Here is a 22249-nt window from a genome sequence, read left to right as displayed (position 1 = left end):
AAAAAAAAGAATTAAACCCACCTATAATTGCATAATGTAGAAAATTATGACTGTCAGTGGTGTGTGTCTGTGTGCATCCAGCTCATCTGTTTTTTTTCCTGTATTGATATATGGACCGATGTAATTTTCTAAAAATGAGTTGATTTTATAAACTACTTTCCTTTAAATATTCTTTAAGAACATGATTTCTACTATTCCAAATCAGGAATAGATATGCTGCAATTAACTAGTACCCTATCATTGCACTTTGAGGTTTTTTTCAAAAATTAATTATTTTAAGCAACCCTATGGTAAATAGCCTTGTATATACATCTTGGTATGTATATATAATCCTTAGGGATTTATAGGGTCCAAGTCTATTAAACATGTGCAAATTTTATGCATAATCTCAACTGTCCCTCCAAGGAACGTACTTTTACAAAATTATAATTTATTAATGTTTATTTCCCTGTGTCGCTACTAGTATTAGGTATTCCCAGTTTTTTCTAATTACAGCCAATTTTTCTAGAGAAAAAAGTTGTATCATTGCTTTAATTTTCATTCTGTTGTTTATAAAGAAGTTAAGCACTTTTTTACATGTTTATTGTTCACTTATGTGTTTGGTGACTTGTCCTTTACATTTCTGCCCATATATCTATTTTGAAATTCATCCTTCATTTATTGTTTGTAAAAATCTCTGTACATTAAATATAAGTAACTATGAGTGTGTGATATATTTTAAATTATTTTTCTTACGTTTCCTTTGCCTTTTATAGTATTTTTGGCATTTCATGTTTACATTGTTAAACCTATTAATATTTACCTTGCATTTTCTGTGGTTGCTTCTATGTTTAAAATTTTTTCCACTTTGATATCAGAAATTATATTCCTATATGATCTTCAAGTTTTTAATTTTTATAAAAAGCCAGAATCTAGTGGGATGTTTTTTAATAGTAGGAGTTCTGTGGTTGATCATTGGTCCTGATACGTATCGTATGTATGTATGTATTATATATTTTTTAATTTTTAAAAATTTGTTTTGGGACAGACTTTTCTTTCTTCACTGATTAAAAAAATTCCACCCTTATACTAGCTTCTTATGCAGATTTAGCTCTGGATGGTTCTCTCATGATTTGTTAGTTATATAGGATAAAGCTGTTTAAACTGTTATATATTTATAATGTATTTAAATATTTGATAATACAATTCCTCTTAATTAGTTTGAATTTTTCAGATTGTCTCTGTAGGTATGCAAACTAGTATGGTGCACATGTCAACATTATTGGTAGGTAGAGAGAGCTACAGAAGTTTTGAAATGGAGGAGAGCAGATAGGATCTTGGGGAAGATGTAGCACTTGGGCTGGACCCAGAATGATGAATCTGATTTGACCTGGCAGAGTGGAAGAAGAAAGGACATTCCAGACAGGGGGAAGCAATGTGAGTGATGGCACCCAGAATTGTAAACAAGCATTATATAACGGGTGATGGGAGAGGCAAGATGGACGGGATCTAATAGGTGTTGAGTGCCTACTGAATGTTAATTATCATGCTAAGCTTTTTATAGGAATAACTCTGAGGTCAGCTGAATCCTCATACTTTGTCTCTGGTGTCAGTGCCCTGCGTTTACTCCGTTCCAATTTAGACACACAACTCAATATTTATTTGAGTTTCTAAAAAACAGTTCACTCACAAAAACTTTGTTGGTCGATGTAAACCAGTTTCTTGACCTCAATACCATAGACTTTTTAGGCTAAAAAAAAATCCATCGTTGTAGGGTGTTGTTCTGTGTATTATAGGATGTTTATTCCTGACCTCTACCCACTACATGATAGTAGCAATCTTGCTGCCTACATGGGACAACCAAAAATGTTTCCAGTCATTGCTAAATATCCCCTAGGGGGCAAAAGCGACTCTGATTGACAGTCATTGATACAGATTATACCAAAGATAATGAAAGTTGATGGAGAATTTTATATTGAAGAGTGTACAAGAAATACGAATTCTTTTTGTTTTCCTGGATGAACTCCCTTCTTGGTTTCTCCGCAGTTGACTTTGGAGGGGGGGATGTTTTGCTTAATGTATTGCAAGGTTTAACTACGGCACTGCTGACATTTTGACCACATAATTCTTTGTTTGGGGGGTCGTCCTGTGCATTATGGGATGTTTAGCAGCACCACTGGTCTCCACCCAGGAGATGCCAATACCCCTCCCCCTGAGCTGTGCCAGCCAAATCTGTCTCCAGATACTGGCAAAATTGGCCTTGGTGGAGAACCACTGATGCATACTATACCAAGGATAGCAAAGTTGTAGGGTTATATTCTGTACAACCCACACGATATAATTTTAAAATCCTCTATTTTTTCCTCTGAAGTTCTTTCTTGGTTACTATGAGATTTGTTTTGTTTTGCTTATGCTCTCTCAGGGATTCTCCATCTCAGCATTATTGATGTTGTGGACCAAATAATCCTCTGTTGTGTGGGCGCTGTCCTGTAGATTGTAGGGTGTTTAGCAGCATCCCTGGCCTCTACCCACTAGGCGCCAGCAGCACATTGCCAACACCACCCCACACCCCCGGTAGTTAAAACAACCCATACTGTCTTCACATGTGGTTAAATGTGTCCTGGAGGGAAGGGGCAAAAATGCCCCTGGTTGAGAACCACTGTTCTATTAATATTTCTACTTAGCTTTCCCTGTACAGTAGCTCTTCTTTTCAGCCTTTTCTTGTTTCTTTCCTCTTCTTCCTCATTGAGTGATAATTTTTGTTGTTACTTGAACGTGACTGAGGAACCTCACTTTCTATCTCAAATGGTTTAATTGTTACCCTTTTCTCTCACAAATACAGCATTGCCCCTAAGAGGAATTCTGGCAAATAACATATACTCCAACTTGCTAAACATTCATCATTTCTCCTCCGAGTGAACAGGAACAGGCCATTTGAGCTTCTCTCTCAGGTTCTGCTATAGACTGCTTTTGCATTAGGGTAAATTGGCACATACTTCTCTATTTCACTAAATCTGAACATGTGGGCAATCTCAAAACAAGCATATTGCCTTGCACATAGTAACTTGTATTGGCGTAAAAAGAATGGAAATATCGGAATCTGGCACATCAGGGTTAAAATAGCACATAATTCCTCTTTAACCAGATTTAGTAACCTTAGGCAAGTTAGTTCCTCTGACATTGTTTTCATCTTCTGCAAAATAGGGGTAAGATTACCCTCTAAGTGGGTTTTAAATAAAGATTATCAATTACAAAACAAAGCACCTGGTATATATTCGACACTCAAAAATATTTACCATTGTTCTTAATTTTATCAAGAGATATCGAGGTCTTTATAACAAGCCTTTAAAGTCAGACTCTAAACCTTAACCACCTATACCTAGAATGTTTACCTCTTTATTTCACTTAATTTCAGAATTTTTGCTGCAGTTACAGCTAAGGAATGTTGGGAATAAAGATTGCTGGATGATTTTTTTTTTTTGCCAGAAGTTTTAAGGCTTGACTAATTATAATGTTCTCATAAACACTGAATTATAAAATTCAGTGTCATTGCGAGGATATTTTCTTGCAATGTGAGAAGATGCATATTGCTTCTAAATGAAAGGTAAGAGAGAGATTTATAGATTTAGGAATTGTACTAAACTTGGTTCCTATGCCAAAAATGTCATTTAGTTTTTAATGTTTTTCCCAGTACAGAAGAGAGATTTTTCTTTCACATTAATTTTTCTTCTGATGTGTATATGTGGTTTTGACCTTTTCGAGACAAATTGAAAAATAAGATGAAAAGAAAGTAAAGACAACCTGTGAGTCACATTTCAAAAATCAATAGAAGTGCAGAATGCACTATTCTGGACATTAAAAGGGGTTTCATTTTTCAGTTTGTTACACCAAGGTGTGATTTTCCCCTAGATTAGAAAATAAAGTGTTAATATAAGGCTGGGATACACAGTTTGGTTATAATATCATAGAAGTTAGTGGTGAAGGAGACCCCCAAATTATTTCATATAACCACCCCAATTTATTAGTGTAAAAAAGTGTGGCCTACAGAAGGCAAGTGACCTCCCCAGAATTTTTAACCAGTGGTTAGTGAGAATTCATTTGAGGATCTGATTCCCAGTGAGTCAGACACTCTGCTCTATTAGTCACACCTATCGGAAAAAAGAGAATTATGGAATCTTCTAAAAGATTGAGCATTTATTTTCTAACGAATGTTAAAAATTAGGGAATGATAGTGGAAATATTTTTAGGAATCGTGTCACCAACCACTGGGGGAAATAAAATATTTTGACTGGGATAAGCTTGATGAAAACTATGTTTCAATCCAGTACAACTATTTTAAAGCAAGAAAAGCACCATTGTTGTCTTCTACCAAGTCTTTTAGAGAAGACACAGCTGGACATGGCAGGCTCTAAAAGAAAGTAGACTTTAACCAGCACAAAACACTCTCTCATTTTCAAAACACTTTTGATTTTATTAAGGAACATGCATTGAAAGCTTGGTGGTGGTATTTATTAAGAATTTGGTTAAATGTTTTCTAACTGCCAGTAGGTTTCCAGTACTTCCTTATGTAACATGAATACTGCATAACTTGAACATATCTTGAATCTTCTAGCAGCCTGGTACAACTTTTCAATGTAGCCATCAGTAAAACTTTCTGGATTTTTCTTAAGATTTTCTTGATTTATTTTTTGGATCCCTTTTTTGTCTAGGTAATTTGTATCGTTCAGCATCGATACAGGATCTTCTGGGACACTCTGATTTGCTCCTTGCAGAACTTTAATCAATTTAGCGGCCATCTTCCAATCACCTTGAGTCATAAGGGTAACTGATAGGCCCATCTCTCCTGCTCTTCCAGTACGCCCTACTCTGTTTACATGTTCTTCAATATTCCATGGAGAATTGTAATTATATACGTGTGTGACATCACTAATATCGAGGCCTCAGGATGCTAAATCAGTAGCAATCAGTATTTTCACTTTTCCACTTTTTAAGTCCTCTAATGCTGGCTCATGATCACTCTGTTCTTTGTCACTGTGCAGGGATTGTATAGTTATGCCTTGGTTACTTAAATCGCTTGATAAGTCATCAGCAACAAGTTTTCTGCTGACAGACACGATGACTTTGTCTTTGGGTGACAAGCTCTGTAGGAATTCTCAGACAAGAGATTGTTTTTCTTCTTCTGTGGTAACAATTATATTTTGCTTCACTGTGTTTACATTAACTAGATCCAGAGTACCAGTATAAACAATCATAGGCTCTTTCAAATAAGATTGTGCAAGTCGACAAATGGTACCTGGCCGAGTTGCACTTGTCATAACAGTCTGCCAGTCTGGGCGCACAGCTAATAAAATCTTCATTATTTGGTGTTCATACTCCAGATCCAGCATTTTACCTGCCTCATCTAAGACTAAGTAGGTTATGCTTCTTAGGTTGACAAAGTTGTTCATTTGCAGATCTTTCAGTCTTCCAGGAGTTGCAATGATGATGTCTACGCCTTTAGTAACATCTTGAATTTGTCCTTTTCTGTTTCCACCGCCATATATACAAACACTTTTAAGACCTTTATACGAATACTTAGAACATTCAGCTTCCACCTGAAGAGATAATTCTCTAGTGGGTGTAAGGACTAGCATGCCGGGTCCATTCCTTTGTTCTCTAGATATTGGTTGAGAACGGAGATGAATAAACCCATGCATTAAATAGGACAGTGTTTTTGCCCGTTCCAGTTTGGGCAATTCCTGTAAGATCTATTCCTTGTAGAATAATAGGCCATGCCTGTGACTGAATTGGCATTGGGTTTCAAAAACCAGCTTTTTCAATGCTTTTCATAAGTTCAGGATAATGCTGGAAAGCATCTTCAAATTTGCAAATCGGATTGGGGATGGGACGTTTTTCACCATCTTTCAAGTCATCACACATTATGTTGAAATTTCCTTTCTCCAAGTGTCTACTTGCACTTGAGACAATGACCTTGTTGCTTTGGATTCTATGTAAAAGTTTTTCTTAATTGGTGATAAATCTGCCCATTTTCTTTTTTCCCACTGTACAACTTCGGCCTTTACTTGATCCTAGTCTGTCAGTGGCTGAGCTCCTCTAGCAGTGTTATCTCTGCTTGAGCCTCTTCCAACAGAGGGTTGGGATGCAGCATTATCAACACTGGATTCTGAACTGTAGTGTCTTTCTTGTTTCTTAACAAGAGTTTCTGTAGCTGCTTTGGCCTTGGCTTTCATGTCTTTGCTGCCAAAAATTTTTACCTCTGCTTCAGAATCACCTTTTATGATCTGTATTTTGGTGCTTGTCATATCCTGAATGTCTTTTATTTTTGATCCACCATGACCAATCACCTCACCAACCATACTGTTCCTTATTTGAAAGCAGAGCGGTTGTTCTTGGGAGCCGAAAGCCCGGGGCTCCAGGTGGCTGGAGGTGCTGCTGCAGCCCCTGTCTCTGCCACCCATCCCATCCTGGCTGGCCCTGAGAGCTCTCCAATTTGGCTCCACCCTCTTCCGCTCTGGGACCCCCGCCATTTCAGGATAATGGTAAAGTTGGTGCTGGTCTCTCGCCTACCTAGGGTTGGGAAAATATGTGGCCTCGAACCTCTTTCTCATCAGGTCAGGCTGGTAACCACCAGGCAGGCCGCCACCGGTAGGTAGCTAGCTATGCAGCAGTCAGCTAAGGAATTAGTCTATGATGTAGTGTCAGGGAGGGGCTTTGGCTGGGCTGACCAGTCACAGGGCTGGGACTACAGTGAGGTGAGCAGACACCTCTGCACAAACGTTAAAGTGACACATGCTCTCAGGGGCTGACTCTACGGGCACTTACAGGATCCAGAGTGTTTGCCCAACTTTTGTGTCCTGGGTGCTTCAGTGGCTGGCCTCATGCTGGTTTTGGCTCAGTGTGGGAGCCAACTTGAAGCACACCTTGAACTGAACCACATAGTCTTTTTTTTTTTTTTAATATGCCAGTTATTTCCATAGGAGGAAAAAAATAGTGAATTTTAAAAAATCAACTTACTTGTTTATATATTTGTATGTTTATTTCGGTAAATTTCTTTTTGAGTAACAACAATACTGGGGCTAGATAAAATCATCAATTCCCTGTCCTCTTAAATTATAACATCAGAAATCTCTTAGGTGCATGTTTAGGGATGGCATTGTTGCCTCTGATCCTTCAGCTAAACTCCAACATTTGTTCAGATGGTTTCTGGTTATTATCTCAGGGATGCTGGTTAGAAGAGAGGTAGAGTGGGGTCGACGTTAACTCTGGAGGTGTTTTCAACAATTTGCCACTTTTCTCAGTGCCTCTTAAATTTTCTCCCTTCCCTGTGGTTTCGTAGATTCAGACATCTTAGCACTGGAAGGCTATGTAAAAGTAATTTGTTAGGTGCAGTGTAGAAGACACCCTGGCAGCAATCTGGGCAGGTGGACATCCAGCTTTTATTTGTATGGTTCCAGAGGTTGATTTTTGGTTTTTTCTTTGTTTAAATAAAAGTACACTAAATATTTATCCTTATATATTCAACCCGTTAAGTTTGGTCAATTGATGCAGCATATTAAATATAATTTTAATGCTGATTCTCTCTTCCATTATATTACCCTCTAGTTTCAAGTCTTCTGCCAATTAAATGTTCATGGTATCTTCTCTCTTCAGCCAAAGTTGCCGATTAAAAGTTGAACACGGTTGGATATCAAGTGTAAAAGTCTGTGACACATTGGGAAAAGCCTTCTCTATGTCAGTATTTATCCTGCAAAGATGCTTTTGGAAGGAACAAAAAGGTTGCTGGCCAAATATGTCTTGGAAATACAGCACCTTGCATCTTCTCAGAGTCACAATATGCATTAGATGTCTCAGAAGCTCTGATGATTACAGGAACTGAGAAACTCAGTTGGGCATTGTTTTGTTTTGTTTTTAATTTTTATTGGAGTATAGTTGACTTACATTGTTGTGTTAGTTCCAGGTGTAAAGCAGTTGGCATTGTTTAACCCAAAGTTTTCAAAGGAATTTGCCAATGGAACCTCTTCTCAGTGCTTTCATTAAACTTTTAACATGGAATAATTTTAGATTTATAGAAAAGTTACAGAGATAGTACAAGGGCTTCCCATATACTCCTCAACTAGTTTGTTTCCTCTAATCTTATCTCAAACTACTATGGTACACGTTACACATAAGAAATCAACATTGGTCTGTTAATATTAACTAAACTCCATCAGTATATTTTCTGTTCCAGGATCCAGTCCAGGACACCATTTAGCTGTTATGTATGATTTGTGACAGTCTTTGTCTTTCCTTATTTTTCACAACCTTGCCAATTTTGAGGAATAATGGTCAGGTATTTTGTAGAATGTCCTTCAGATTGGGTATGCCTGATATAATTTCTCATGATTAGACTTGGGTTATGGATTTTTGGGAAAAAATATCACAGAAATGAGGTTCCCTTCTTATCAGTCGTATGGGGTGAGGGGAAGGGTGCCTGATGGAACATGACCTGTCACTGGTATTGTTAACCTTGGTCACTTGGTCAAGTGGTATTACCCAGGTTTTCCCCACTGTAAAATTATTATTTCTCCCTTTCTGTACTCTCTTCTTTGGAAGCGAGTCACCAAGTCCAGATGCCCCTCAAAGGCCCACCTCCTGTTTAGTTGCAATTGTTGTTACATTTTGTACAACTAGTAATCTTCTTTGTAGTACCATTTGTAAGTACCTGTAGAAATGGTCTACTTGGATGTTATATACATACACACACACACACACACACAGCCATTATTATGTTCTGCAGATGCTATATGTTATGGCAGAAGCTGTCATCATCATTGCACATATTGGTGCATTTACCTTGTACACAGAACCATACTAAATACTGTAAAGTCTAAAGACATGGCAGCAGTATGGCTCAGTGGCCAAGAACACTGGAGCCTAAATAACTGAGTTTGACTCTAAATTCTACCACTTACTAGCTGTGAATCCTTGAGCAAGTTCCAAACTTCTTATTCCTTGGTTCTGCTATCAGTAGAATGACATACCATTACCTATCTCATACACACAGAGACATACACATAGTTACACTACCTCGTTCAGAATAGGAACTCTCCAAATCTTAATTACTCATATCACAGAAACAGTAGGTGTATAGAGACAATTATGGAGGTTCCCAAATGCCTGCTCAAGAATTTCCCTGATAGTTTCCTCTGGTCCATATCAAAATGAAAAAAATAAGGGCGATACATTTTTTCATAGGTCTAAATTTATTCGATTTAAACTTTTTTTTAAGCTTGTACCTTTCTATTTTTTTGTAAAATATCCTTTTAGAAAGGAAGTGAGGATCACAAATGATTTTTAAGGGTCTTTACTAGGGCAAAAAGTGTTAAACGACTGCCAGTAGCTAGATATGGTTGTCAAAAGTTATTGGTATGTGAAACCCCCCAAATTAGAAGCACTCGTCTAGCACATTAGCCAATAGACACAATTCAGGATGTTATCAGGTACTGATCATGATGGCAAGCAAGAAGGGCTGGGAGGCTGGAGAGTTGAGACAAAGTCCTATAAGGGCTGGAGGTTTGATCTTCCACTAGAAGGTGTGGAATTAAAGATCGAAAGATGTTAAAGTTTCAGGGGAAGAAACCGATGTGGCCTTGGGAAAGAGATGAGGGCAGCCTGAAGGACTGGGACAGAAAACTCAGGTTACAGAGAAAGGGGAAGTGGAGAAAGATAGTTCGGGTTAGGGGAAGGGAAAAGGGAACTTTCAGGGACCATAAAGACAGTCAAATGAGTTTCAAATTAATATGGTAAAAAAAAAAAAAAAAGAAGTCGGGGAGTGAACCTAGAGTGAAGGAGTCATGGGACACTGTCAGTATTAATTAGGGAAGCAGGTCCATATGGAGAAAGCAGGATGCAGTGAAGTAAAGGGTGGGGCTGTGTTTGTGGTATTTTAAGTACATTGGACTGACACATTGACATTGACACACTGTGGCAGTAGTAATTCATAGAAAGGAATAGCTAAAAAGAAAAGGGATCCAAGAAGGTACTAATATGTTTTAGTCCTACCGTATGTCCAACACTTAAAATGTATTATCTCATTTAATCATCACAGCAACTTCATAGTAGGTATTTTCCTCCTCTTTCATGTGGAAACACTAAAATTGGTAGATGCTACATAGTATATTCACGTTCATGCAAGGCATGGTAAATAACTTAGCTCTTCTTCCCAATAAGTAGAGAGTAATGAAAGTCAGGTTTACAAATATCTTTAGGCATCAGAGAATTCATATGATGAGATAATGAGAATAGGAGGACAGGGAGCCCAGCGAAGAAACAAGAAAACTTAAAGAGAATCTGAAGAAAGCATGATAATAGGAAATAAGGCAAGAGAACATGTTGACAAGGCCTGGCAAACAGTGTAAAATGCTTCATAAAGGACAGGAGGTAAATAGACTACTGAATTTGATAGGAAGAAATTAGCAATAACTTTCAAGAAGGCCCTTTTTGTGGAGTGATAGAGAAACACATATTGCAAGGGGAGCAATTGGGATGAGACACAGCTGGACCACTGGGGTACTTTGCAGTGCTGCAGGGAGAACTTTACATCTTGTACTGAGGCTGAAAGCCACTGTCTTGATGTTTAAATAAGGATTCTAGGAAACCAGGGTTTCCTGAGCAAGTTACCGGGATTGTTCTGTGAATGATGCCGTGGATTTCGAGAAGATTGCTTATCATGAATATTGGAAGAAAATGAACTTTAATAGTCTTTCAAAACGTGTGAGAGGATAGGATGAGGGAGAGAATCGCAAGGAAACAAGAACCATTCATTAGCTGTTTCAGAAAAGGAAAGTCTTTCTAAAAGGAGAGAGAAGAGGGAGTGCTGGGAGCTCTTTCAAGGAGATTATAATGCTATTTTTAGCTACCCACTAAATCTTTCTCTATCAAAGTTGGTTTATTCTCCACAGAGTGAGGGGATGCATTATTTAGGTATATGAAGAAGTGAGGCTGTTGAGGTAATTAATTCTTCTTTCAGCACAAACAGTAAAAAAAAAAAAAAAATACTGTAAGCAGATTAGCACCTGCAATAAGCACCTTTGGAGAAATTCTTGCTTACCAACTATTTCCCATGAAAGTTTTTAACATATTGACATTCATTTTAAAAATAATAATAACCTTCAATTATCCCTTGGCTCTATTTTGAGGCGTTTGAAGGGCTTTCCAGGACTATTTCAATTCTGATAGCTATGGTGTAGGTAAGTGGAAAGAACAAGAGTATTATCTACATCATTTGCATTATGTACAGAAGCCAAACAACAGTCCCTAGAATCATGGGATTTTAGAGGTGGAAAGGACTGACTTTGGAGAGCATCCCTCATAACCTCTCATTTGCAAGTGAGAAAGCTAAGATCTATAGCAGCTCCGTCCCCTGGAAACATGGTGTGAGTCACAGATACAATTTTAAACTTTCTAGGGTGGCCACATTATTAAAAAAGTAAAAAGGGGAGACTTCTGGTTCTGGACAGGGAGATATAGGCACATTTCTCCCTATTTCTCCTCATTTATTTTATATATAAAACAAATAATAAGTCTGAAATCTGGAGAGAAGGCAGACCAACTGAGGAATGATGTGAAGAATGACAAAATGGTGAGTTCCTTGGGTTTGCTTTTTTCTCCCTTATATCCTGGATTGGGTGCTGGAGAAGCCTGCAACCCAGCCAGAAAAAAGTCCCAAGAAAAACTTGTGGTTTTTTTGTTGTTGTTGTTTTGTTAAGCCGAAGGACTGGGAAAGGAGCAGCCTGGCAAGAAAGAAATCTTTTTGATAACAACTGCCCTGCTCCCACATCACAGAAAAAACAAAACCAAAACCACAATGTACCTCTCCTGGCTCTATCAACAGAAGCCAAGTGTGAAGCCTAGATTTCCATCCTCATCCATTGGTAATGAGATACACTACCTCTCCACACTGGGGTGGTGTCTCAGTAGCTCCAGTCTTCAAGTGTATGTTTTAAACATCGTCCAGAGGTAATGAGATGCCTTCCCCATCGCCACCCCCCATCATGTCAATAGAAACCCATGAAACACGTGGGGAGCCTCGACTTCCACCCTCACCTAGCAGTAATGAGGCATACCTTACTTTCTCCACAGAGCATGTGAAGTCCGATTGGGGAGCCAGGACTTCTGCATCTGCCTAGCCGTAATGAGTCAGGTCTCAACTTCCCACACCAGCATGGTGTCAGTGGAAGTCTGCTAAAATAAAAGATTTAAATAACATCCGAAGTCTTGTTATATACAAAACATCTAAGAATTGAAAATCACTCATCGTATCAAGAACCGGAAAAATCTCAGCTTGAATTAGAAAAAGACATTAATAGATGCAACACTGAGAAGAAACAGACATTGGAATTATCTGAAAAGAATGTAAAGGCAACCATTATTTGGGGGGGGGGAAGCTTCAGTGAGGAATTATGAACATACTTGAAACAAATGAGAAAAAAAGTCTTAGCAAGAAGTAGAAGGTACAAGGAAGAACCAAATAGAAATTTTAGAACTGAAAAATACAATAATCAAAATAAAATTCCTGCATGGGCTCAAAAAAGGATAGATAAGAGAGAGTTATGAAGCAGTGAACTTGAAGATATAACATTAAAAATTACCCAATCTTAATAACCTAGAGAAAATAGACTGAGAGAAAATTAACAGCGCCTCAGGGACCTGTGGACAGTAACAAAAGTTCTAATATTCATGTAACTGGAGTTCCAGAAAAGGAGAAAGAATATGAGTATGAACATATATTTAACAGAATAAGGACTGAAATTTTCCCAATTTCATGAAACTAACATACCATTGTAAAGCAATTATACTCCAATAAAGATATTAAAAAAGAAGCACAATAGATGATTTTTACAAACATAAGTAAAGAAATTAATTAATTAAAAGTTCCTGTCCTGCCCCTAGGTTCCTCAGAACCATTTTTTTTAAGATTCCATATATACACTACCAAATATAAAATAGATAGCTAGTGGGAAGCAGCCACGTAGCACAGGGAGATCAGCTCGGTGCTGTGTGACCACCTAGAGGGGTGGGATAGGGAGGGTGGGAGGGAGAATCAAGAGGGAGGGGATATGGGGATATATGTATACGTATAGCTGATTCACTTTGTTACAAGGCAGAAACTGACACACCATTGTAAAGCAATTATACTCCAATAAAGATGTTAATAAATACATACATACATACATACATACATACATACATACATACATACATACATACATACATACATTACCATATGACCCAGCATTTCCCCTCTTAGGTATCTATCCGAAAGAAATGAAAACATGTTCACACATAAACTTGTACCTAGATGTAAATAACATTATTCACAGTAATCAGAAAGTGAAAATAACCCAAATGTTCATCAGCTGATGAGTGGATAAGGAAAAAGTGTTATATCCATACAATGGAATTCTATTCAGCAATAAAAAGGAGTGAGGTACTGATAAATGCTATAATGTAGATGAACCTTGAAAACATTACGTGAAGTGAAAGAAGCCAGTCACAAAGGACCACTTATTTTATTATTCCATTTATATGAAATGTCCAGAATAGGCAAATACATACAGAGAAAGTGAATGAGTGGTTTCCTAAGGCTGAGAATGGCAGCGGGAGGTGAGGTGGACTTGGGAGTGTGATGGGAGGGATGATGGGTAGTGACTGCTACTGAGTTTCTTTTTAGATTATGAAATATTATAAAATTAAGTTGTGGTGATGGTTTCGAAACTCTGTAAATATACTAAGAACCATTGAATGGTTCATTTTAAATGCACAGATTGCCTGGTATGGACTTCTGTCTCAATAAATTATTAAATAATACATGGAACTACATGACTTTTAGGCTTGTAAGCACTTTGTCTCCTTTTATATGTCATTTAATTTTATCATCTAATTTTCCCCTCTAAAGGCAATATAGTTTACACAGGAGAAAACTGAGGCACGAAGAATTTGTTATTTTCCCAAGGTCACACAGCTGTCTCCTGAGCTCCACGAAGCAAATGTAAACAGATTTCCCGATTACACACAAGGATGATTAACAATAGCTGGGGAAACATGGGGAAGGCAAGAAAAGGAAACCAGTTTCAATAAACATATTCAGTTGTGATAATCTGGGATAAAAAATGCAATCCGGTGTAACAGAAGTTTTTATTGCCTTCCTCAGGGGCTTCAGGACTGCTTGTAGTTGATAAAACCATTCAAGCTAAGGATTTGGGGCAAGGGCTTATGCTCAGTTCTTTGCAGTGTGCATTACCACTGAGGGAGATAGCAGGTGACTTAAGTCTTTAGTACAAATCATTGTAGAGGAAGAGAAACACAAATGACAATGTTAACAACTGCCAAAGCTTCTCTTTGGGAGATTATTGATATTCCTAAATGATAGGAGTAGAAAATTGATGGAAGAAAAGGCAACAGCCTTTAAGGGTGGATTAATTCGGCATCTTGTTTTTCTGTCAGTCTCATTATAGCACTTGACAGGAAAATAGACGCATTTGATGGCATTTACTCTTTTCAACCCAGCCATTACTTCAGAAATATTATCACTTTTGATTTTTCAATTTTTGCTGAAATGGTATTTGATATAGTTTTGTTCTCATTATGGAGTCTCTGTTCCAATTTGCTGAAAAAGATTGCAGCCCTAGTGAAGTATGGCAGAAAATTAATTGATGTGTGTGGCTATTTAAAGATCATTCAGGGAGAACATCAAGTGGTATTTTTTAGACTGTCTGACTTTGATCTGAATAGTCTCTTCTTGGAATGACACAGATCTTGTGGATGGCAGCTGGGAGTTAAAACGTGGAAATTTTTGAGGCTTGCATGTATTGGCTCCAACACACTGGGGTCCTCACAGATGGGCCAGTGGGAAGGGGAAGCAGCTGAGAGGAAGGGGGATGGAGGTGAGGGAAACTAGCTTGGCTGTTGAGGATGACTCCAGAAGAGAGTCAGCCTTTCTAATACGCAGTGTCCAAGAAGGATGCTTATCAGACCAGGTCCAGTTACATGGCAGATAAAGGTCTTCTAATCCTATAGCTGTAATTCATGCAGCTGGCAGTACAAGATGTCTGGTATGAGAGGCTGCTGTGGTTTGGGCAACTTGCCAGGCAGAGAGCCTCAGAGGTTATCCAGCTCTCAGGAACAAGTAATTGGTGAAGTCTCAGGGCCCCACCCAAGCAGGCTGTGGTTCAGGGTGGGATTTTGTTGCCAATAGAAGATGGCAATGTTGGACAGGAGGAAACAGAATGAAAGCTGATTGTGTGGACTGTTGCAACATGGGGTGGGGCTTATGTGAGGCAGAGCCCAGGTGGTACACTTGATACTATCTCAGTGACAACAAGGCTGATTCCAGCCCCAGTGGAAGGAGTTGGGCCAAGGTTGCTGGTAAAATTCATGCCATGATCAGGCATTTTGGAGGCCAACTTTTGGTGAGTCCAGGTAGGAGTGTCAGGGAAAGACAGGGGCTGATACCCACCCACAGATGGCGTCAGCGGTCATCATTGTTATGTAACCAGACACATGCAATAAGACCCAGTAGAGTGTAGTGATCATGAGTAGAGACTGTATCATATAGACTGAGATCTGAGTTTCACCTCTTCTACTTGCTCTTTGTATGACATTGGGTAAGTTACTTAACTGCTCTGTGCTTCAGTTTCCTCTGTTGTAAAATGGAGTTAAACCGCTATTTATCTCCTAGGGTTGTGAGGGTAAAATGAGACAGTTCACATCATGTGCACAAAATAGGGCGTCAGTAAATGTTAGCTATCCTCAGTGCTACTGTTATTATGTTAGTCCTTCCAATTCTGGTCACTGATTTTGTCACTCAGGCTTTGATCTAGCTAGAAAGATGGAATTTTTTCAATTAAATCAGCTCAACATGGTGCAGTATGATGTAATGCCTTGCTACTCAGTATGGTTGACAAACCAACAGCATCACCTGAGAACTGTTAGAAAGGCAGAATCTCAGGCTCCATACCAGTCCTCATGAATCAGAATCTGCATTTTAATAAGGGCCACCAGATAATTCTTATGTACATTAAGATTTGAGAAGATCTGTGACAAAGGAGGCTAGAATATCCAGTGGGGAAAAGACAGCCTCTTCAATAAATGGTGTTTGGAAAACTGAACAGCTGCATGTAAAATAATAAAACTGAATTACTTTCTCATACCTTGCACAAAAATAAATTCAAAATGGATTAAAGACTTAAATGTAAGACCTGAAACCATAAAACTTCTAGAAGATAATACAGACAGTATGCTCTTTGATGTCAGTCTCAGTAATAGTTTTTTGGCTATATCTTCTCAGGCAAGGGAAACAAAAACCAAAAATAAACAAATGGGACTACATCAAACTAAAAAAGCTCTTTCACAGTGAAGGCAACTATCAACAAAATGAAAAGGCCACCTGCTCAATGGGAGAAGATATTTGCAAATGATTTATCTGATAAGGATTAATATCCAAAATATACAAAGAACTCAGATAACTCAACATCAGAAAACAAACAACCTGATTAAAAAAATGGGCAGAGTACCTGAATAGACATTTCTCCAAAGAAGACATACAGATGGCCAACAGGCACTAGAAAAGACGCTCACCATCACTAATCATCAGGGAAATGCAAATTAAAACCACAATGAGATATCACCTCACACCTGTCAGAATGGTTATTGTCAATAAGACAACAAGTGTTGGTGAGGTGTGGAGGGAAGGGAACCCTCATACATGGTTGGTGGGAATATAAATCTCCAGTAAGGAGATTCCTCAAAAAATTAAAAATAGAACTCCCATCTGATCCAGCAATTCCACTCCTGAGTATTTATCTGAAGAAAATGAAAACACTAATTTGGAAAGATGTATGCACCCCTGTGTTAACTGCATCATTACTTATAATAGCCAAGATGGGGAAGCAACCTAAGTGTCCATCAATAGCTGAATGGATAAAGAAGACGTCTACACACACACACACACACGCGCGCGCACACACACACACAATGGAATATTACTCAGCCATAAGAAAGAATGAAATATTGCCATTTGCAACAACATGGATGGACCTAGAGGGTATTATGCTAAGTGAAGTAAGTCAGACAAAGACAAATACTATATGATTTCAGTTATATATGGAATCTTAAAAAACAAATGAACAAACGTAACTAAACAGAGTCATAGATACAAAGAACAAGCAGGTGGTTGCCAGAGCGGGCGGGGTGGGAGGAGGAGAGAAATAGGTGAGGGAGATTAAGAGGTAAAAACTTCCAGTTGCAAAATAAATGTCACGGGTATGAAATGTACAGTGTGAGGAATATAGTCAATAATTACGTAATAGCTTTGTGTGGTGATCATTTTGAAATGTATAGAAATATTGAATCACTATGTTGTGTTGTGTACCAGGAACTAACATAGTGTTACAGGTCGACTATAGTTCCAAAAGGAACAAATGAACTCATAGAAAGAGAAATCAGATTTGTGGTGGGGATGGGGGGAGGAGGAATTGGATGAAGGCAGTCAAAAGATATAAACTTCTAGGTATAAGAGAAATAAGTACTCAGGATGGTAGCGTACAGCATGATAAATATAAGTAACACTCCTGTGCGTTCTGTGTGAAAGTTGTTACGAGAGTTCTCACCCTAAGGAAAGAACATTTTTTTTCTATTTTTAAAATTCTGTAACTGTATGAGATGATGGATGTTCACTAAACTTACTGTGATCATCATTTCATGATGAATGTAAGTCAATTCATTATGCTGTATACCTCAAACTTATACAGTGCCGGGTCTTAATTATACCTCAGTAAAACTGGGATAAAAAGATTTGAGAAGACGTGTACAATGGGTTACCTTAAGATTTTGTAACCTGCTGTCACCACTTACTGGCTGTATAAAGTTGTTCAAGTTACTTAACTGCTCTAACTCCCCATCTATAAAGATAGAATAATTAATATGTGTTTTGATGGTGAAGAGTGTAGGAAATAATACATTAGTGTACTTAACAGTACTCTAACAAGGTACAGTCTCTGATTTCTGGGAAATAATAATGACAAGTAATTTTCAGGGCTTCAGATGTGGTCAGCTATTGCTAGGCCTTTGACTTTGTACGTCCCCCACCATGATCCTAAAACAGATAACAGTTGAGCTTTACTAAACTAAATAAACTAATTCCTAATTTTTCCAGCTTTATTGAAGTATAATTGACAAATAAAATTATATATACTTAAGGTATACAATGTGATGATTTGATACACGTATATATTGTGAAATGATTACCACAATCAAGTTAGTTAACACACCATGGCCTCACATAGTTAATATATATTCCAAAGTGATTATGAATAGGATTCGGCAAACTTTTTCTTTAAGGGCCAGATAGTGACTATTTTTGGTTTTGTGGGCCACACGTTCTCTGTTGGGACTACTCCACTCTGCCCTTTTAGTGAAAAAGCAGCTACAGACATAATGTAAATGAATAGGCATGGGTGTGTCCCGGAAAAAAAAAAAAAACAAAATAGTTGGCATGGCATATCAGATCATAAGGAAACAAAAGAAAAAAGTGAGGCAGCTCTTGAAGTTCATTCCAAGCTTTTCACTCGAGGTCTTTGGAGACCTAGGAAGGAAGCAGAGATGATCATAGCGTTGGCTGTCTCTGTGAGCTGAGAAGTGTGGGGTGAGGAGGAAGATACATCTTTTGGGTGAGATGAGTATTGCTTCTCAGTTACCACCAAGGTTGTGCTTGGGAGTGGATCTCTTCCCGGGCGGGCAATGCCCCCTCATTTTAGTGTTTGCTCATGCCTGGAGCCTTCCTGACCCCAGTTCACTCTGCTAAAAACTTGCCAGAGAATCACGTCATATTCCCTGGAAACAATCTTTGAACAGCATGGATCATACATGGATGATTTTTCCATGGCCATACGCTGCAGATTCCAGTGGCTCCAAATATGAGTCTTTGGTTTAAAGGTGAACTCAGCAAAGGAATGTGTTGTCATAAACTGTGTGTTTCTAGTTGGCAGGCCTGCTGGGCCTCTATGCCTCTGTCCTTTCCTGCTCAAAGTTAAGCAGAGACCTGAGGGCCCTTGAAGGATTGACCCAGCTGTTGAATCAATGTCTTAGGCTTTTGTAAATTTCTGTTAAGAGTTAGACTGCCATTTACCCAGAGAGTTCAGGGAGTCGGTAGGGTCTTGGCAACAGGAATCTCTGGGTTGCTATTTTTCTTTCCAGGGCAGTTGACTGAGATTGAGGCAGAACCTGAGCAAGTGGAAAGACTAGGCTCCAGCTCTTCAGGAAAGGGAGCTGGCAAGGGTTTTGGCCCCAAGCCAAGGTGAAGCAAACCCAGTACTGGAGCTGAAGCCCAGGGATAGGGAATGGTGGGTATGCCAGTGGGAGCCAGGGGGCACTGCAGCTCCAGGAGGCTCCTAGAACCACCATCAAGCATGTTCTCATTGAAGACAGGTTGTAAGGCTTCTGTGTCCACTGCAGAGCACGGGAGTATCTAGTAGGGACTGGTTGGCACAAAGTCCCAGATTTGTATATGTAATGTTGAGGTTTTGTACATTACTGGATGCTACAAGTTACAGTACAGATTTTAAGTCTCATGACTTTCCCTACTCATTCAAAGATTGCTGAGGACGTTGTGTTTGGTAAGAAAACGGGAAATTCACCTATGTGAGTGGCCAGTGGCCTTTTGTAGCAGTCTGACTGTTCAGAGGGTTTCCAAAAACCTGTTGCATTGTCAAGGCTGGGTACTGTTGGAATTGTATATCAGTTGGGCTCCAGCGAAGAGCCTCATCATTTCTTTTAACAAGAAAAATCTGCACCTAGGTATAGAGAATTTTTAAAAATGTATAACATTGTTAACTAAGACACTAAACAGAGGAAAAGAAAACACTAGGGGATCAGGGAAGGAGAAACTACAGGAAACACCATCCACCTCTGGGGCTAGGGGAGCAAAAAGAAGAGGTTGGAATTCTCAAAGCTTATTTTTACAATTTAGCAGCTCAGAGGAGGGTCTCCATGGAGTTAAACCCAGATCCCTGCAGATGGCTAGTTCTGATTTTTCTGAGGGGTAGACTCATGAAGCTGGTTCTACCAGGGTTGGAAAAACTGCAAAGTGCATGCAGCTGCTGTCACGGGATGGCCCTGGTGCCGCAGTGGAGAAGAAGTGTTAGTGGAGAAATCCTCACCGGAAGCAGACAGGAAGGAGCAAGTCCCTCCTCCTCCCTCCAGCCCTGCAGTCCCCTCTAGAGCCTCACAGGGCTCCAGCCAGCAAAGCACATCACACAGCAGCCCAGGGAAGGAGGGGGGCGGTTAGGAATGGAGAGAGGATAAATTAATAACCCACAGTGCTTGTCTGCTGGTCTGGGACAAGCGTTGTGGGTTTGCTGGGCCTGTCTGTCCACTGGGATGCAAAATGACTCAGGAGAACCTTGCCAGCCAGCATCTGTATCCTACTCCTTCCCCAGCGCCTGTGCAGCGATCCACAGAGAATCCCATGCTGTGTGCTCAGGGAGCTGCGGATCGAGTGACAGACAAGACGAAATTAGGACGTGGAAGCAACCCAAGTGTCCATCGACAGATGAATGGATAAAGAAGATGTGGCACATATATACAATGGAATATTACTCAGCCATAAAAAGAAACGAAAGTGAGTTATTTGTAGTGAGGTGGACGGACCTAGAGTCTGTCATACAGAGTGAAGTAAGTCAGAAAGAGAAAAATACTGTATACTAACACATACATATGGAATCTAAAAAAAAAAATGGTTCTGACGAACGTAGGGGCAGGACAGGAATAAAGACGCAGATGTAGAGAATGGACTTGAGGACACAGGGTGGGGAAGGGTAAGCTGGGACGAAGGGAGAGAGTGGCATGGACATATAGACACTACCAAACGTAAAATAGATAGCTAGTGGGAAGCAGCCGCACAGCACAGGGAGATCAGCTCGGTGCTTTGTGACCACCTAGAGGGGTGGGATAGGGAGGGTGGGAGGGAGACACAAGAGGGAGGGGATATGGGGATATATGTATATGTATAGCTGATTCACTTTGTTATAAGGCAGAAACTGACACACCGTTGTAAAGCAATTTTACTCCAATAAAGACAAAGAAAAAAAAAGATGAAATTAGGGCTCTGGAATTCTCTGTTCTTGGTGATGGGAATGAATGCAAGGACAGAATTTTCTACCTTTATCTTGTTTTCCAGAAAAGTAAAAGTCATGCAACTTTAGCCCACACACGATCTGGTAGGAAGTGACTACACGGCACACTTCAGTGTAGCCAGAGGAAATGTTTGATTATGTGACAAGAAAATAAGAGGCAATGATTTCTGCTGGGGAGTCATTTAGAATAACACATGTGTTAGAATGTGTTCTACCTCTTTCAGAAATTCAGGGCAGTCATTGAGAACTCCATTTCATATACTAGTGCTCAGTTAGAGGAACCATTCTGAGATAACCATGAGGTTATTGGCAGCCCATACCTGCAAGTAATACATTGAAAGAGAGAAAATCTGCTTAGAGGGCAGAGCTGAGTTAGAGCCAATTGGAAATGGTAAGAACTAGAGATTGTAAGACTATTGACGGTAGACCGAGGGTTTTGTAGAGCTTTTAAATTATCTCTGTTACAAAGATGAGACCATCCTAAATTGCTATGTAAATAAGCACACAGAAGTAGAGTAATGAATCATAGACCCCAGCACTGAGAAAAGAGGAGGACTAAGATAGCACTGGCTAAGGTTTTCACCTTTTCTTTTTGAGGAACAATTAGAGTTGATGCCAGATTTACCATGCGTATTATTTATTTTTAGTGTGTATGTGTTTGGTTACATCAATTAACTGTCTTATAAATCAGACATTGTTAATCGCGTAGTCCATTGTTCTTGACCTCATCCTTTGTCTTTCAGCACATCTAGCTTATTCTTTGAAAAGTGATTCTACAAGTTCAGAAAAATGACTCTCAGTCCCAGACACTCTGTGTGGAATAAATTCAGATTCATTTTTTCTCCTACTATGTTGTAATTACAGCTTCTCTTAATATACACTGACTTCCTCACTTCTAGTTGGCTCTGCATCATGATGTTCCTGATCGCTCATTACTGATGGTCACTCCTGGCTTTATTACCTAACTGACCCTTTTCAGACAGTAGCCCTCCTTGATTGTCCCCTCTGACCTGTGACAAGAGGTAAGGAGTACATGCGCATCCCAGTGGATCCCTGCCCCAACAGAGGTCAGAGGAGTAGCATCAGACATTTCTTAAATC

General features: G+C 39.2%; 2 protein-coding genes across 2 annotated transcripts in view; one reads left to right on the top strand and one right to left on the bottom strand.

Annotated features, from left to right (window-relative positions):
- The window catches only part of LOC309796612 (uncharacterized protein), an 863921-nt gene that overhangs the window by 552969 nt on the left and 288703 nt on the right, over positions 1-22249 (top strand). The gene's annotated exons all lie outside the window — the stretch shown is intronic.
- DDX53 (DEAD-box helicase 53) lies at positions 4645-6506 on the bottom strand (the record flags this gene model as incomplete). The annotated part of the gene is given in 8 exon segments (XM_082609192.1): positions 4645-4706; positions 4709-4919; positions 4923-5132; positions 5136-5693; positions 5695-5778; positions 5782-5912; positions 5915-6047; positions 6051-6506. Coding segments are annotated over 8 exon segments (1845 nt in total).

Source organism: Mesoplodon mirus (genome assembly GCF_964341445.2).
Source record: "Mesoplodon mirus genome assembly, chromosome: X".
Classification (NCBI taxonomy): Eukaryota; Metazoa; Chordata; class Mammalia; order Artiodactyla; family Ziphiidae; genus Mesoplodon; species Mesoplodon mirus.
Note: the sequence above shows the minus strand (reverse complement) of the source record. Positions and strands in the feature narration are given on the sequence as shown.